The sequence below is a fragment of the Bombus huntii genome, chromosome 1, assembly GCF_024542735.1.
Source record: "Bombus huntii isolate Logan2020A chromosome 1, iyBomHunt1.1, whole genome shotgun sequence".
NCBI lineage: Eukaryota > Metazoa > Arthropoda > Insecta > Hymenoptera > Apidae > Bombus > Bombus huntii.
This window is the reverse complement of record NC_066238.1, coordinates 542,223-558,895: the sequence shown is the minus strand read 5'-3', so window position 1 is coordinate 558,895 and position 16,673 is coordinate 542,223. Positions and strand designations below refer to the sequence as shown.

Sequence of the window (16,673 nt, the reverse complement as noted above, 5' to 3'; positions counted from 1 at the left end):
TGGAAACCTTTAAAACGACTCTTCCTCGTCGAGAAAGAGCATGAAGATCCCTCGAGAAGCCTGCATTGCGGATCTTTGCATCACACGGGACACATTGTTACATCGCGAGTCTTCTTTGGTCAGGGAATAGGGAAATCTTCGGCTCGAGTAAGCGTTCGCTGAATTTGTTCAAACTTGTACAACTTCTACGATTATTTGCAAAAGGGTAATCCCTCAGGATTAAGGTAAGCTCCTATGCCACAATGTTGTTTGATAACGAGGCAAATAATTGCTAGACCGCAGATTTTTATACGAAAATCATATTTTCGTGAATGTAACGAAGAAAACGGAAAATGAAAGAAGAATTAATCGATAAATATCACGATGGTGCATTGTTTACTTTGGACAGTTTTTACATAATTTATGTACGTTTACGCATAATTTTGAACATTATACGTATACATTCTGCAAATTTTTGTATCCTTGAATTTCACGTAGTTTAGTAATTATTAGGCTGCCAATTTTTATACATTTGTGCGAAGTTTAAAAATGCAAAAGCACGCAGAATTTGTATGACATATAAAAATATCTATATATGTATAATATGTTCCACTTTTAGTCCGCGGTCTAATAATTACGATTAATATTTCTATATATGTGTAATAGGTCTTTTTATGTTAATCTGAAATCTAGAAACTAATAATTTTCATAAACAGATTTGTTAACCCTAGCAGAATGGTATATTACTAAAATGTAACGGTACATTATTCAATGTAAAGGGTCATGTAATAATAAACTTTGATCCATTTAATTATTACTACTTGAATAATTTATTTTCATGATTTTATTCAATTTTAATAATTCGTTCAATTTATACATATCGAAATGAGTTCAATAACCTACAACACAATAGCATCCAATATCATTTAAATACAAAATTAAAGAAATTTTTTGTAGCCTTTAGAAAGATATTTCCTTCGTAACTCGTTATTTATTTTATACGAGATTTATTGTTAAAGATTATATTATTTCTAATATTTTAGAAGAATATCCAAATAAGAGAAACTATGCGTATCTTTTCACAGAAATGTAATAACAAGATATAAACATTCTTCGATATCTTCAAATTATTTTTTTGTTACTCTCTTTCGACTTCTTCCCTTTCAATCTCTCTGAAAAAGCTTTAAATATCGCTTAAATTTCTTTTTCGACGAGAAAGAAGACGAGAACAGAAGCTCTATCGTATACGTATAACCATGAATCTGCAACAAAAGACTAACGAGCATCGTTCATCCCTTACTCGGAATTCATAAAGTAGACACGTGTATTGTGTATCGTGTATATTTATTGCCGGAGAAGAGAAGGACATAAATTGAAAAGCATGCTTCCTCCTACCTTGCTTAATTATGTAAATGATCGCATTAAGAAAATTCTAACGACGATTATACAAATAATCGATATGGGAAACACGATCGTTATCTATTCGTGTCAAAAAATATCGGAATATATTAAATTGCATAACTACGTCTCTTCCGAATCTGATTCAAGTAGCTAGTAAATAACAGACAAATTATCATTTATTATCTTATGTTATTCATTCTCTTACAAACATTTTAATATAGGTTTCTTTTTTATCTGAAAGCTTCTATTTTATTCGTCTTATTTATCGAAGATTTTTTAATCTAATTTTCCTTCAAACTTTTTGTATTATTAACAAATTTACAGCTAAAAGAGATGCGATTTTTTTAATTCGAATAAATAAATCGTGCAAAGAGGAAGCTTTTAAGTAAAAAGGCAAAGTAAATTAAAAAAGTTTGTAAACAATATTTTGAGGAATAGTAATAAACAATGTCGAGTAGACAGATTTTATTTTAACCGAGAATTTTTTAGCGAAACGACTCAAAGGATGCTATAAAATGATCAATTACAATGCAGAAACACGTGTTATCAGTTAATAGTATTCGCACATAAGTGAAGAATGCAAGGCTAAATCACATAAATTGTTTGTCTATTCGCGAAAATATATTAATTACATTCGTATTTATTCCTACCAAATGCTAGATAACAAATGCATATAGAATAGCGGTTGCTATCTTAGATCCCTGTAATAATGATAAAATATTTAGAAGTTCTTTTATACCATTTTTTAATTCTACGACATTGTAACTATTTAAATTTTGTTTAGTGTTATAATACTTAGTTTGTGTGTTACAAACTTATATCGATTGACTTTTATTTCTGAAATTGTTTTTTACACATTTGGCCTTATTCTTCAAATAGGGAAAATATATTTTATATTTTATATTTTAACGCTTATATATATATATATATATATATATTACTTTTATCTTAAATTTATCTTAAACAATATAACCTTTTCGTTTACACTATAAATTTAGTATCAAGATAAAATATCGAAAAACATCCTATTTCTATATTACGATGTCGTATATTATGTCAATGGTTTCTTAAAATAACGGAAAAACTCTCAAGTAATCCCTAAACCGGTAATGTAATGTAAACCGAAAATTAAAATCTTGTAATGTATCGATTTATCGGTATTCGATGTTGCTCGCTAAATTTCACATGATTCATATACGGTAAATTTGTATTGTGTTGTTCTGATAATTTTTTATTGAATCATTTACAGATTTGCTTGTAAACTCATAATTGAAATTCATGCGCTTCATCGATGACTTCGTCTTACAGTCATACCGAACTAGCGATACAAATATAACGCGTCTAAACTTAACAAGAACCCGTTAAATGTCATGAAGTAACCGCCACGGTAACATGACTATTTCCAGCAATAAAATTCTATTAACTATTTAAATTTCACATTACATGATAAAATATTCGATGACACAATATCGTCGTACTAAAAACAATGAATTATCCAAAATAAAGTAACATTCTCAAAAAATTAGCTTTTCATTTTCTCTTCAGATAGAAATTACTTTTGAAGCATCACCACATAACGTAATCGAACTTTTTCTGTAAGTAGAAACTAAATGCAAAGATATTTTATTGTAAACAAAGAAATATTTTATTTTATCTATTCTGAAGATAAAATGACTAAATTTGTAATAGGTACATTGCTTCTAAAATTACATCACCATATAATACAATCGAATCTTTTCGATAAACAGAACTAAATGCAAAGACACTTTATTACAGGCAAAAAAAACAAACTTAATCTCTTCTGCTCTGAAGGTAAGATGACGTTAAACATCTATAATAGATACGTTGCTCCTAAAATTATAAGAATATTAACCTATTATATTTGACAGATATAATTAACCACAAACAGCGACAGTACAATAATTGTAAACAAAATAAGCATCAGCTGATCAGCTGATCGTGTTACCATAACCGCAATGGCTGCTATTGATCTCGCAGCAAGCTCTTTCGCACGCGCGTGCTGCGTTAAAACCCCTTCTACCCATTTCTACGCACGCGAGTAAATCTTGTCTAACGTCTTGTGCTCGGTGTCTGTTGACGAATAAAAATGTTTTCGGCATTAATACTCACCAAAAGTCGACCTGGCGAACTGGAGCGAATGCTAAAAAACTGCTACACACTCCATAGTACGCGCGGGAAACAATAACTTAACGATTTAATTGACAAAAAAAATAACTTATTATAACACACGAAAAATAAGTAAAGCACGCTTGAGGGAAATGTATCTGTATGAAGGCAGGTGTAATGACACGGCTACTGATACAGAAAGGACACGCTGATTTGACACTGGAATGTAAAATGCGAGATTTCGAGAAGCGAGCAAAGAAAGTATAACGCGATAGGGAGAACGATATGTGTTTTGACCGTGTCTCAAGTCCAGGGTGAATTGTGATTAGTTGCGCATGTGTATCGACGCAACCCTTCTTTCGCAACTTTCATTGGTCGTTTTAAGAGACAGGGACGACGCAGCCTGTGGCGCAAAGTAGAGAAGGATCAAAAGAAATGCAAAATTCCATTACAATACCGTTTCTTCCTTTCCCTTTTTTAATTCTTCGTTCCTAGGTTCTTCATTTTGAGTAATTTGAAATATTTTATTTGAATTTCCTTCTTTTCATGCTACAGACTTATTTGCAAAGCATAAATTGTGTAATGATAATTGTATATTTCACAGCAATATCCAAAACAATAGAATTGTTTTCTCATCTACTCCAATTTTTGTCAGATATTATTGCGATTGTTGTGATATACATAATTGTTCCCATTCGCACAAATGTGCAGAATATGTTTGAAAATAATGGACATTATGATTGTATATAAATCAACTATTTAGATTTTATACTTATAGACGATTTTACTTTACGAGATTATCAACATGAAATACGTATTTACCAAATGTATTATTGTATGTAATATAACGAAATAAATTGTACGTACATACATATAGTATGTGATCTCATTTTTATTATTATTCAAATATTATTTGTTATAATTGAATAGAAATTTTCTAACTCTTTAAAGTTAACTTTCTAAGAGTTTAATAACATACGAATATTAGACAATTTTTTGTCATTATAAATATGGTATGTTAGAGTTTGTATCTGTATAGATTTCTAATTTTTATAACTTTAAATTCGATTAACTTCAAATATTAATTAAAAAATAAAGATTCGTTAATTTTACTAAATTAATACAGGAGGTTTACAGTTTTCAGAGATGAATAATGTAATTAATATATTTTTCATTTATAAATATGTATGTATGAGATGATAAAGTTATTAACTTATTGATAAGAAATATTTATACTAGCGGCACCTATCATATTACTGCTGTATTATGGTAAATAAATGTGCTGAACCTGTCGACATGATATAAAAACAATGTGAAAAAATACTGATTTTATTTAATTAAAACAGGCAATCAAAATGTCAGACGAATCAGAATATGATGTAGAACCAGAAGAATTTGATATTTATAAACGAAAGTATCAATTCCTACTAGATAGGTGTGAAGTTTTACAACAGGTTTATGTTTGATTTTGGTATTCTGTATTTTACGCAATGATTTATTTGTATGCAGGAAATGAAACTATTCACTTTTCAATTATAGGAAAATGAGAGATTAGTTTATCGTATCCAACGTGTTAGGAAACTTCTCAAACGTACAAGAAAGGAAAAAAAGTTAGTTTAATTTCTAGGTTATATATTGAATACTACAAATATATTTATTATTTATTTTTAAAATAATAATAACTAATATACCTGTTTTGTATCTCGTTATATACCGCTAGCATGATTTGTTAAAATATTTTTTTGTATTTTAGATTTTTAATTGATCGTTTGGATCAACATGGTGACCGCTGGCGAGAAGCACCTATGGGAGTGCTTGAAGAAAACAATGTATTTCAAGTAACACTTAAGCCAGAAAAAGGTCCAAAAGCCACTGCTCATAATTCTAAAGAAGAGAAAACTAAGAAAGGAACAAAACGAAAAGGTGCAAAAACAGATCCCAATGCTCCAAAAAGACCAGCAAACCCATTCTTTCAGTTCTGTCAAGAACAAAGACCCCGCGTTATGGAACGCTTAGCCGGAGAACCAGAACCAAGCAAACAAGAACTCACTAGACAACTTGCAACTACTTGGAAATCTCTCAGTTCAGAAGATAAAAAGGTATGTACTAACAAAGAAGTCGTTTGCATCTTTCTAATATTTGAATTAAGATATTTATCGTACATGTTTTTTTTAGGTATACTATGACATGTATGAACGATCCAAAGAAAAATACGTTGCTGAAATGCAAATTTATAACAAAAAGTCAGAAGACACGCCAAATCATATGTCTTTAAATATAACATAGTATTTGTGTATTTAAGATAATGATATTTATAAATACGTAATTTATAATCATATATTTGCACATATGTCAATATTTATGTATAGAAAGTCAAAGCAAAGTTTTATAAATAAAATGAACAAAAATTATTTAGGAAGAACATTGTACATTGATTAAAAAAAGCATGTAACCATCGCTGATTTCTTTCTAACAATGATAAATTTATGCCTTAAAATTATCCTTCTCCCTTCTAAGGAATGCCATAGTTTGTATTGGATCTTTTTGTTCAGTGTGGTCCATAACAGATTGTTCGTGAACTCGCATAAATGGGTTTGTGAATTTCTCTTCCTGAATAGTGCTTGGCACAGTAGGATTATTCTTTTCGCGTTGTATACGAACCCATTCTATCTTTTGGCGAATTGCTTCATTTTCTGGCTCCACGTGTTTTCCAAATTTTAAATTATTTCCTGTGTACTCATGACCACAATATACTTTCTATAAAATATCCAAAATATATCCTTCTTACCTTAGTCAGTGATTATTTCAAACAGAGATCTAAATATAATTATATACTTACAGTTTCGTTAGGTAACGATCCCAAAATTTCTATAAGTGCTTTGTACATTTGTTCTGCGGTACCTTCGAAGAATCTACCACAGCCACCAGCAAAAAGTGTATCACCTGCAGATTAATGTTTATTATCTTTTGATTAATTTACAAACAACTAAGTATGTAATTTATATTTGTACCTGTAAATACTGCTGGTGATTCTTGATCTCCTGTAATGTAATAACAGATATGTCCGCTAGTGTGACATGGTGTTGCTAGGCATCGAACTTGTAATTTTCCAATGTTGAAAGTATCATTGTGTTTTACTTTACATGTTAGTGCCTCTATTCTATCATCTCCACCATATACCTGAAGGTTATTAAATTTTTTACACAAATTTGCATTTCCTCCAGCATGATCCCAGTGGTGATGAGTGGTTAAAACTTTTGTTAAACACACGTTATTTTGTTGAACTGCACACGCGACACTGTCCGGATCGACAGGATCAACAATTGCAGCTTCCTGCGATGCTTCGTCGATAATCTTATAAAATTACAAAACTTAATGTTAAACAAATTTCATAATGAACTATCATCAGCATCATTATTATGAAATAATAATAATTTGTAATTTTAAATAGAAATAACAAGTGAAAATTTAATAATCAAAGAAGGAAAAAGTAAAAAAATACCCACTAGATACATGTAATTATCTTGGAGTGCAGGTAATATTTGAACCTTCATGTTGTCTTGATTTATTATTATAGAATTACAATGTCTTGCATAAAAACCATTGGTTGAAATACTTTTGGCTAAAAAAGATAAAAGCGCTTGTGTTTAATATTGAAATTTAATGTATACAATAAAATGTATGTGCACTCTATTAAGACTGTATAGTCTGTTATCATATAAAAGTGAAAACATCATTTCCTTTCTTATCTTTTTCACGTGTGCAATATCATTGATATATACCTTGGATCAAACAACAATCTGCAAAATCTATATTTAGACCTCTGAATTAAATTGATATACAATGTAATGTTTAAGATTTAATAGCATATGTAGAATAATATTTATATATATATATATATATATATAAAATTATTGTTTACTTTAATATACAATTGTTTTACAAATATCATTTTACAATATATATACAATATATATATATATATATATATATATATATATATATTGTAAAATGATATTTGTAAAACAATTGTATATTAAAGTAAACAATAATTTTAATATTTGAACATTATATGTATTCAAATACTTACAAATATGGAAAGTTATTTATCTTTAATTACTTTATGATTATATCTTGGATAAAAAATTTTCATATTAAATAAAAACCTAATTTTATATTAAAACACAATATTTATAAAAGTGGAATTTTCCTAAAGTAAAAATATCGATAAAAATCGTAGAAATCCTAAAATCTGAAGTATAAAAATAATAAATTAAAGATATCTACAAGTTCCTTTGAAAATATAATAAGAAAAAGGAATACCCCTAAAATACAAAGATGTTAATGTGTTTTCGAGCCAAGAGGGACAAGCACGATACATTGCATTAAACATGGCTTATTATATTTAATATTGAGACTAAATCACGTTTTTTTGTGCAATAAATTGTCTTAATATCAGACACTAACAATATGTGCAACGTTACTTGCCTGATCCCTACGTAGTACTACTAAAAAAACAACTGGACTCAGCTGATCGGTACGATGTAATTCTGGTAGAAACTGTTATGTTAGGTTACATACAGCGTTGTATGAACCATCGTCGACACATGAATGTGTACATTTTATGTTATAGCATAATTTAACTAAACAGCACTTGTTATTTACTAATAGAATACAAAGCAATCTTTTTTGCTATTGTCATATGTAAATATCTTTTTAATTTATTTACAATGTCTGCGAGCAGTTCGAAAAAAATAACTGTAAACAATGAAAATGAAGATCAGAAAGAAATAATAACTATAGATGGTGAAGATCAAGGTCTGTTATTGTTTTATAATATTAAAGATAATATTTTTTCAGAAATAAATAAATTTGGAATGTTACGCTTCATGATTGTTATTATTATTATTCATATCAATGTATTTATATATGGTTCTTTGTTATGTTCACATTTTACGTTTCTAAGATTATTTGTTATAATTATTCTTTTTTTAGACAATGAAGAAGATGAAATTGCAGTTATTGACTTTGAATTGAAACAAATCGAATATGAAATGCAAAAGCTTGAAGATCGTAAACAGATTTTAACTCAACGTAAGGAAAAGCTAAAGGATGACGCACTTTTGAAAAGAAGTCTCTCTGTATCAAAGAAGGATTGGACAAAAGAAGATTTTAGTTGGTCTAAAGATCTGAGAAAAGCTTTAAAGGATGTTTTTAAAATAGATAAATTAAGAGAATTGCAACTACCAACTATGAATGCAATTATGTCGAATGTAGATGTTATTTTAATTATGCCCACAGGTGGTGGTAAAAGTTTGTGTTATCAGTTACCTGCTGTTATTAGTAAAGGTATTACAATAGTAGTATCACCATTAATATCGCTCATGGAAGATCAGTTACATGGATTACAAAAACATAATGTAAAAGCTGGAATGTTAAGTGCCAAAGGTAGTAAAGAAAATGTAAAAGTCATAATGAATGCACTGGTGGATAAGAAATCTGATCTTAAATTAATTTATGTTACACCAGAGTACATGGCAAAATCTAATCGCTTTATGAACAAATTGCAAAAAGCCTTTGAAATGAAACGTTTAGATTGTTTTGCGATAGATGAAGTACATTGTTGCAGTCAGTGGGGTCATGATTTTAGGCCTGATTATAAATTTTTAGGAATCCTAAAGTCTATGTTTCCAGGTGTGCCAGTCTTAGGTTTAACAGCCACTGCACCAGCTAAAATTATTGTGGACATTCAGAAGATGTTAGATATTCAAGGTTGTCTAGTTTTAAGAGCTACTTTTAATAGACCAAATCTATTTTACGAAGTTCGACGAAAACCAACAGATAAAGACACATGCTTAGCTATGATAGAAAATTTATTAAAAAATAGATTTAAGGATAAATCTGGCATAATTTATACAACTACTATCAAAGATGCAGAACAATTGACAACTGATTTAAGAGCATTGGGCTTGAAAGTTGGATGCTATCATGCAATGTTAGAGGCAGACTATAGATCAGAAGTATATTCTAAATGGATATCAGGAAAATATCAAGCTGTAGTTGCCACTATCGCGTTTGGATTAGGTATAGATAAACCAGATGTAAGATTTGTTATTCATCACTGCATTTCAAAATCAATGGAGAACTTTTATCAAGAAAGTGGACGTGCGGGCAGAGATGGAAAAAAGGCTGTGTCCATAGTATTATATAGGTTATTAGATGTATTTAAATTAAGCACAATGGTGTTTCAAGATAAAGTTGGTTTACAAAATTTATACAAAATGCTAGAATATTGTTTAGATCAAACATCATGTAGACGTAGTTTGATCGCAGTACACTTTGAAGAATCTTGGACTAGAAATGATTGTGCGGAAATGTGTGATCATTGTCGGAAACCTAAAGAGAGTAAACAAGTGAATATAGCTCCTTATTGTCGACATTTATATCAATTCATGACCAGAGCAGTACAAAATGAAACCAGATTGACTGCCTTAAAGCTTATAGATGCCTGGTATGGTAAAGGTGCCACAACATTAAGAATATCTTCTATACCAATACCGAAATTCACAAGAGAATCAGGAGAAGCTATAATAGGACATTTACTCGGAAACGGTTATTTACAAGAAGATTTTCATTTCTCTGCATATTCTACAATTTCCTACTTAAAACGTGGACCCAAAGCAGCATTAGCACTGGATGATACTCACGAAATACTTTTTAATTATGAATTGCACTAATCTATATAAATATATTATGATCTGTGATATAGTAATAAGTTTTTCATTATCAAAAAGACACATGCCATTAAGTAAACAGAACACCATTTGTAACTTTTAAATGTTCCTAATCATCAACAATATATTTTATGTATATCATTGTCAATGATATTTTATATAGCACTTATGATATCTTGAGTTTAAAATAGTTTGTAAAATGATAATCGTACTCTACATGTTATACATTTCATACATTTTTATATTCAATAACAAAAGGTTTTTTTATCAGTATTCATAGAAAAGAAAGTTCTCAGAAAATAATAAAAACGATTTTTGATGTAAATATACTATTTCATTTATTAATAGTTTTAGGTAATTTAAGACATATTTTTTAACGAAATTATTTGGCTCATATTTTAAATATACTTGAAACAAGCGTTAGTAAGTTGAAAATGAAGGTCGCTCATAAAAATATTTTTTTAATGAAATTACAAGTACAGAACACGAGTTCTTTTTACGAAATCGAGAACAAATAATTCAAACTTAACACAAGGAGAAAAATCAATAAAAACCATATGTACAACGCTAGACAACGTTATGTCGGTAGCTCGGATAGTAAGCTAACCACCAGGTTCACGATCAGATGGAAATATTGATCCTGGATAAGGGGCATCTGTATTCTGTCTGTTGGCAAACACGTTTTACTAAAGTACTAAGCAGCGGTCTGATATTAGATTTGTAATTCATTCATCGTTAGAAATCCAACAATGAAATAAATAAGGAACGCCGCGTAACAGTGATCTATTACGAGTGATCGTAACGGGCGCTCCGCATTTGAGAAAATACTTGGGGTTTTCATTCAAAGTTCGATAATATATGTCTACAACGAATAGTGACGTGCCGATGATACATCTTTCATTCATGAATCCATTCAAGTGAAAGTTAAGTCGACTAACTTTTTTTCAAGAATTTTAAACGAAGGAATGTTAAAAAATGGAATCTTGACGATCTCTGATATTTTGACAAAGAATTTTAACAACGCGTTATCTTTGTAGTACGAGGATAATAAAGAACAGGTAAAGACGAGAGACTTAAGTGATTGAGATGCATGCTTCTCCATATGTGTGCACATTTTATCGGTTCTATGTATATATCAAAGCTAATTGGTGTGATAACATGCATGCATGCTTAAATAAGCCTACGACAACAGGAAACATTACAGGAAAAGAAATCAGTTCATTATAGCATTTCGATGCAGGTCTATTCGCGCGCTTCTGCGCGACGAAGTTTCACCACTGCAGTTCTGATGCTCTCTAGAAACACCAAGTATTCCATAGATGTTGTCTAAGAATTGTCAGGAAAAAGAAATAGTGAAACTGAAACTGTTAACTTAATACTGTGTTGTCCAGTGTCAAGAGTCAGATTGTATTCGTACGGATTCGTTATAATTGCACATAATACTTTGTAATCACTTTAACGATCGTCATTCGGGTATCGTTATAACCCCGCGACGATTCAATATTGTCTAAAGGCAAATTTAATCGCACAAACGCAAAAATCCTCGCACCGCGCTCTAATAAAATTTACTAGATGACTTATATGCACCGATCTGCCTTAAAGGAAGATGCCTCTGCCAAATATTCTGAAAAAGGCAAGCAGTTATATTTTAGGCGATTGTAATCAGGACAATCGTCGTACTATGTACCAGGATGGTGAAGCATTATTTTGCAAGAATAACGTATGCGTTCACCCACCAACTTTAATGAGACAGAACTCCGATGTGGTACATCATCCCGGTTATATGGCCATAACCTGTAGGTTTAATAAAAATTCTAATGTACCAACTTTACATCTCAGTTGGATCCCGAATAGCACACTCCGTAAACATCCGACTACGTTAGAGAATTTAAGCGTGAAGAAGCCGGACTGCGCTACTCATCGAGACACTGATATAAGCTCTCACCATTCCCAAATATCAGAGGAAAGTTGTGACTTAAAATGTGAATACGAAAATGCTGAAAAGGTTGACGTCTGTTTAGAAGTAAAGGAACCTATTAATTGCGGAGATTGTGAACGCGTTTGTTCTGGTGGTTTCCCACGAAGTGCACGTCTCGAAGGTGACGATACGAAAAACGATGACGCAGAAAGCCTATGTGATCATCAAACTCTACTTACGTCAGAAGTTAAAGAGACTCCAAATGTCAATATCAATCGGGAAACAAACTATCATCGGTCTGACAGTTTATCGTCTACTATACATGAAGAAAGTGATCACAGCATCGGTTTGAATCAATTACGTTCTCAATCTCTGAATTTGAAACATGACGAGGATCAACATTGCAAAGATAAAAAGGTTTCTGAATCGCATGAAAATGATGGAATAAGTATCGACGAAGAAATGAGATATCCTTATTGTGATGATACTAGCCTGAAAAGCCGTAGCATGTCATTAACCTCTACATGTAGCTTATCGGTCGGTGTATCTTCAGAAGGTACTTGGTTTATTAATTTGATTATTTTTTTTATTAAACTGTAGTTGTTGTTAACGTGTAAACTTTGTTTCTTCGTAGCTGAAGAAATCCCATCATGGATGAGATCACCTGAACTTTTAGCTTTACAGCATAACCTCACGTTTCCTGAAAGTGCAACAGCTTCGCCAGTGACATTACGTAGAGCACATAGATGTAGAAGGTTTTCAGTGGATCTCAGCGAAATGAGATCCCTAAGATTGTTTTTTGCTGATCCAGCTTGTACTTCTGGTCAATTAGTAGTCGCAAGTAGAGAGAGCCAATATAAGATTCTACATTTCCATCATGGTGGGTTAGACAGACTGGCAGCTACTTTACATCAATGGCACCAATTGCTTTATCCACGCTTAGATACAGACGCTGAGGAGACACTTCCATATAGGTAGAATCTAATTAATGAAAACACAATTAATGTTTTACTAAATACTCACAATTTCTCTATAATTCAGGCATTTCATGGTATGTCGGCCAGAGGTAAGTCGTGATGAACTGCACCCAGAAGAGGGACAAGTACCGATGATTACATCGCTAGCTTGGAAGGATTTATTAAACGAGAGAGGTCAGGTAGAGGATGATCTTGCCCTTCGTAAAGGAATATTTTTTGGTGGACTAGAACCTGCATTAAGGAAAATTGTGTGGCCCTTCCTTCTTCATTGTTATTCATATCAAAGTACCTATGAAGATAGAGAACATATTGATGCCATTCGCAGACAGGAATACGAGGAAATACAAAAACGTAGACTGAGTATGGGTCCAGAACAAGCAGACCATTTCTGGAGAAATGTGGTGTGTATTGTAGAAAAAGATGTTGTTCGTACTGACAGAGGAAATCCTTATTATGCTGGAGAGGATAATCCAAACATTGAAATAATGAAGTATGTTTGTATAACAATAATCATTTAATTTTTCAATTTATATTTTATATATATTTTATATTATTATGCTAATTTTCAAATATATATTGTTACTATTAACACTATCGTATTTTACTTTTTACAGAAATATTCTGTTAAATTATGCAGTTTATAATGCCCGATTAGGATATACTCAAGGTATGTCTGATTTATTGGCTCCTTTATTAGCTGAACTTAATTCCGAAATCGAAGCATTTTGGTGCTTTGCTGGCTTAATGCAAAGATCTGTGGCTGTGTGTACGCCTACTGATGTAGATATGGACAGAAATTTGTGTTACTTAAGGGAATTAGTTAGAATAATGGTACCAGACTTTTATGCACATCTACAAAAACATACGGATGCCCTGGAGCTTCTATTTTGTCATAGATGGATACTCTTGTAAATACAAATTTTATAATTATAATTTATAATTATTACAAAATTTATAATCATATGCAGAGTTATTTCTAATAATATATATTTTACAGATGTTTAAAACGTGAATTTCCTACCGAAGTAGCGTTAATAATGTGGGAAGCTTGTTGGGTAAATTATTTAACCGACCATTTTCATCTATTTCTTTGTCTTGCTATAATGTGTGTTTATGCAGATGATGTAATAGCTCAAGACCTGAGAACAGATGAGATGCTTTTGCATTTTAGTTCTTTAGCTATGTATATGGATGGAAATCTCATATTGAGAAAGGCAAGAGGCCTACTTCATCATTTTCGTCAACTTGTACGTTTACCATGCACATTAGCAGGGCTTTGCCGACAATGTGGCCCCGGAATGTGGGATAGCACACATGATCCCGTTATAGAATGTGTAGATCATAATGATGCACCCTGTCCATACTTGAACAATTATGAATAACGACCTAATTTAATGAAAGTGAGAAAAGTATCCTATTGTTAAAGCTTTCAAATTATTCTTACGTTAACTAATCAAATTAAATGCTGCTCCGATATAACATAAATAAGTTATATAAATCGCAGTTGATTAAATGTTGTAAGTAATAACAGATGTTAATGAAAGTATAATATTTGACTCACTGTTTGTACGATTACGTAATATCATGAATGGAAAGGACATACATTTATATTATCACGAATCTTATTTGCATAACTTCATAACTTATAAATGCTAATTCAAAAATACGTGGCAAATTAAGTTTGGTAATCAATAAGAAACGAAAGACATATCTTAAAATTTAACATTCAACTGATTCCAATTTAAAGAAATTACAAAAGGTTTTAATGATGATGTATCTACAACTTCTGTAAAACAAAAAAGTATTCTGTACTAAATAATTAGGTAGGATTTCAACGATTATGACGAGTTTTAACCGAAAACCTGTAGTACAATTAAAGACTGATGACCAAAGAAGAATGGAGTAGTATAAGCATTTTGGCTTTGAAACCTCCAGACAAAAAGAAGCTTTTTCACTGCACAAACATTATGCTATTTATTTAACACGATTGAAAATGTGCCATCGTTCAGCTTTCAAATGCAAATTTCACGAGTTGTAATCTGAAAATAAAAATCGTATCCGATATCAACAAAAAAGAAAATCAAACGTAATTCGATGTAAGTATCGCGTAAAAATTTATTATAAGTCCGTTTAAATTTCTTGTAGTCAATTAATGATACACGTGTTCACTTTGGGGTATTCATTTATGCGATATTTTTAGTATCTTTCTATAAAACAAATTTCGATTTATTGTATATTCATTATAAATAATCTATTATCTTTTAATATATAGTACCTTGAATTCTTTACATTCAACATTTTATAGTAAGCCAGTAACGATGATTTATACATAGATAATATGTGTAAACGTCTTTTACTCACCGATATTTTTTACCTTATTCTGATAACCCAAAGTGTTTTTGCTAGTCTATTTGCTCACAAAAATATAAAATCGAAGAAATAATTCGTTCTATATTTCAAATTCTTTGATCTTTTTTTTGTATAAAATAAACATTCTCCATTGAATAAATGTATACGGAGACAGTGATTTGTATGATATCTTACAACTTAAGGAAACAAACTTTAATTATGATAATCGACAGAGTTGTGAAGATTTCATGCAAATAAAATAATGCTTTTACTGTGCCACCTTATGTTGTTAGACTATTACAGAGAAATCTATTCGTGTTAAAATTTCTTCTTCTAAGTATAATATATAAGTAATGTATGAATAAATAGAAATATGTATATACAGAATATATTATGTATGTACAGATTATATATATATATATATACATATGTAATGAATATATTCACGAATAACATTAATTAGTCTATTTGCTATTCGTGAATATCGAATAAATCGAATTTATTCGTGACATCTTTCTTCGTTAGTCAAAATATACTTTCGCCGAACTGATTGCTGTAACTTTGCTGTTACATTCGCCCGGCACTTCTATAAACATTTTAGCGAAAAACTTTTTCTATAATACATGATTAATGCCGTTTGAATATTAAAATGTTCAAAATCAATTAAAAAACGTGTAAACAAGAAATTCACCTTATGAAAATTAGTATTGCTTCGGCAGAAATAGTAACATTGAGTAACTCAGTGAAATCAATGATATCAAATTTACTTTATTATAAGTTTTAGTAATATTAGCCATTAGTATTAAAGGATGATTTTAAATATGCCCGTTTATTTTCTTTTAAATTAAAAATATATGTAATATAATAGATTAATTATCTATATATCGTATACCTTAATAGTATACAATTTTGTAATGAATCTCTTTAATTGCGATTTAATCTTAGTCAGAAAATGCTTAAAATTTGTTACAAATATAAGTATTGTGTGAAAATTGTAAATACTTCTATTGATATTTTTTCGATGGTAAACATCGCGTCCTTACCTTTGCTGCCAATGAAAATTTGAACGTGAATTTGGAGGCATCCCCAACCCATCCAATGTATAAAAAAACGTAGTTAGCCTTCATGTATGCTCTATGCACCCACCCGCTAATGATATTAAATCATGCCTTCTTTGATTGGCTTCAA

General features: G+C 30.6%; 5 protein-coding genes across 11 annotated transcripts in view; 3 read left to right on the top strand and 2 right to left on the bottom strand.

The window, feature by feature from the left end:
- The window catches only part of LOC126878132 (uncharacterized), a 30,416-nt gene extending 26,125 nt beyond the window's left edge, over positions 1–4,291 (bottom strand). Inside the window, exon 1 of the mRNA XM_050640685.1 lies at positions 3,511–4,291. The gene's annotated coding sequence lies outside the window, so the exon portion shown is untranslated. The remainder of the gene's footprint in view (positions 1–3,510) is intronic.
- Positions 4,292–4,750: 459 nt separating this feature from the next.
- On the top strand, positions 4,751–5,918 carry LOC126866368 (uncharacterized). Its single transcript, XM_050619906.1, has 4 exons — positions 4,751–4,961; positions 5,047–5,117; positions 5,261–5,606; positions 5,683–5,918. The coding sequence occupies exons 1-4, from the start codon at positions 4,863–4,865 to the stop codon at positions 5,791–5,793; spliced, it is 627 nt and encodes a 208-aa protein (XP_050475863.1). The 5' UTR covers positions 4,751–4,862; the 3' UTR covers positions 5,794–5,918.
- Positions 5,774–12,547, bottom strand: LOC126865996 (hydroxyacylglutathione hydrolase, mitochondrial). 7 transcript variants are annotated; one of them, XM_050619396.1, is made up of 6 exons: positions 12,187–12,275; positions 11,978–12,035; positions 7,014–7,129; positions 6,519–6,861; positions 6,347–6,450; positions 5,774–6,264 (listed from the first exon to the last, which is right to left on the bottom strand). In XM_050619396.1, exons 3-6 carry the CDS (start codon positions 7,059–7,061, stop codon positions 5,992–5,994), a joined length of 768 nt encoding a protein of 255 aa, XP_050475353.1. In that variant the 5' UTR covers positions 7,062–7,129; positions 11,978–12,035; positions 12,187–12,275; the 3' UTR covers positions 5,774–5,991. The 7 variants fall into 7 exon arrangements, with proteins under 7 accessions (XP_050475353.1, XP_050475089.1, XP_050475515.1 ...); XM_050619132.1 differs by lacking the exons at positions 11,978–12,035; positions 12,187–12,275 and adding an exon at positions 7,831–8,056 and having other exon boundaries at positions 6,519–6,687; positions 6,778–6,861; XM_050619558.1 differs by lacking the exons at positions 11,978–12,035; positions 12,187–12,275 and adding an exon at positions 12,399–12,547.
- On the top strand, positions 8,183–10,566 carry LOC126863920 (ATP-dependent DNA helicase Q1-like). The gene is made up of 2 exons (XM_050614686.1): positions 8,183–8,325; positions 8,503–10,566. The coding sequence occupies exons 1-2, from the start codon at positions 8,238–8,240 to the stop codon at positions 10,242–10,244; spliced, it is 1,830 nt and encodes a 609-aa protein (XP_050470643.1). The 5' UTR covers positions 8,183–8,237; the 3' UTR covers positions 10,245–10,566.
- Positions 10,726–16,484, top strand: LOC126878300 (TBC1 domain family member 16). Its single transcript, XM_050640986.1, has 6 exons — positions 10,726–11,299; positions 11,482–12,715; positions 12,794–13,133; positions 13,201–13,626; positions 13,751–14,044; positions 14,134–16,484. The coding sequence occupies exons 2-6, from the start codon at positions 11,848–11,850 to the stop codon at positions 14,516–14,518; spliced, it is 2,313 nt and encodes a 770-aa protein (XP_050496943.1). The 5' UTR covers positions 10,726–11,299; positions 11,482–11,847; the 3' UTR covers positions 14,519–16,484.
- Positions 16,485–16,673: the final 189 nt, after the last annotated feature.

What these genes read in the sequence shown, in the direction of transcription:
- LOC126866368 (XM_050619906.1), top strand. Translation starts at nt 4,863, where the DNA reads ATGTCAGACGAATCAGAATATGATGTAGAACCAGAAGAATTTGATATT. An exon ending in CGTACAAGAAAGGAAAAAAA is followed by an intron (nt 5,118 to 5,260) that starts GTTAGTTTAATT and finishes TTTGTATTTTAG; the next exon opens with ATTTTTAATTGATCGTTTGG. An exon ending in TCAGTTCAGAAGATAAAAAG is followed by an intron (nt 5,607 to 5,682) that starts GTATGTACTAAC and finishes TGTTTTTTTTAG; the next exon opens with GTATACTATGACATGTATGA.
- LOC126865996 (XM_050619039.1), bottom strand. Translation starts at nt 7,900, where the DNA reads ATGTTTAATGCAATGTATCGTGCTTGTCCCTCTTGGCTCGAAAACACA. An exon ending in AACATCTTTGTATTTTAGGG is followed by an intron (nt 7,130 to 7,830) that starts GTATTCCTTTTT and finishes TATCTTTTTTAG; the next exon opens with CCAAAAGTATTTCAACCAAT. An exon ending in GATCGTTACCTAACGAAACT is followed by an intron (nt 6,265 to 6,346) that starts GTAAGTATATAA and finishes GATATTTTATAG; the next exon opens with AAAGTATATTGTGGTCATGA.
- LOC126863920 (XM_050614686.1), top strand. Translation starts at nt 8,238, where the DNA reads ATGTCTGCGAGCAGTTCGAAAAAAATAACTGTAAACAATGAAAATGAA. An exon ending in TATAGATGGTGAAGATCAAG is followed by an intron (nt 8,326 to 8,502) that starts GTCTGTTATTGT and finishes TTCTTTTTTTAG; the next exon opens with ACAATGAAGAAGATGAAATT.
- LOC126878300 (XM_050640986.1), top strand. Translation starts at nt 11,848, where the DNA reads ATGCCTCTGCCAAATATTCTGAAAAAGGCAAGCAGTTATATTTTAGGC. An exon ending in GGTCGGTGTATCTTCAGAAG is followed by an intron (nt 12,716 to 12,793) that starts GTACTTGGTTTA and finishes GTTTCTTCGTAG; the next exon opens with CTGAAGAAATCCCATCATGG. An exon ending in GAGGAGACACTTCCATATAG is followed by an intron (nt 13,134 to 13,200) that starts GTAGAATCTAAT and finishes TCTATAATTCAG; the next exon opens with GCATTTCATGGTATGTCGGC.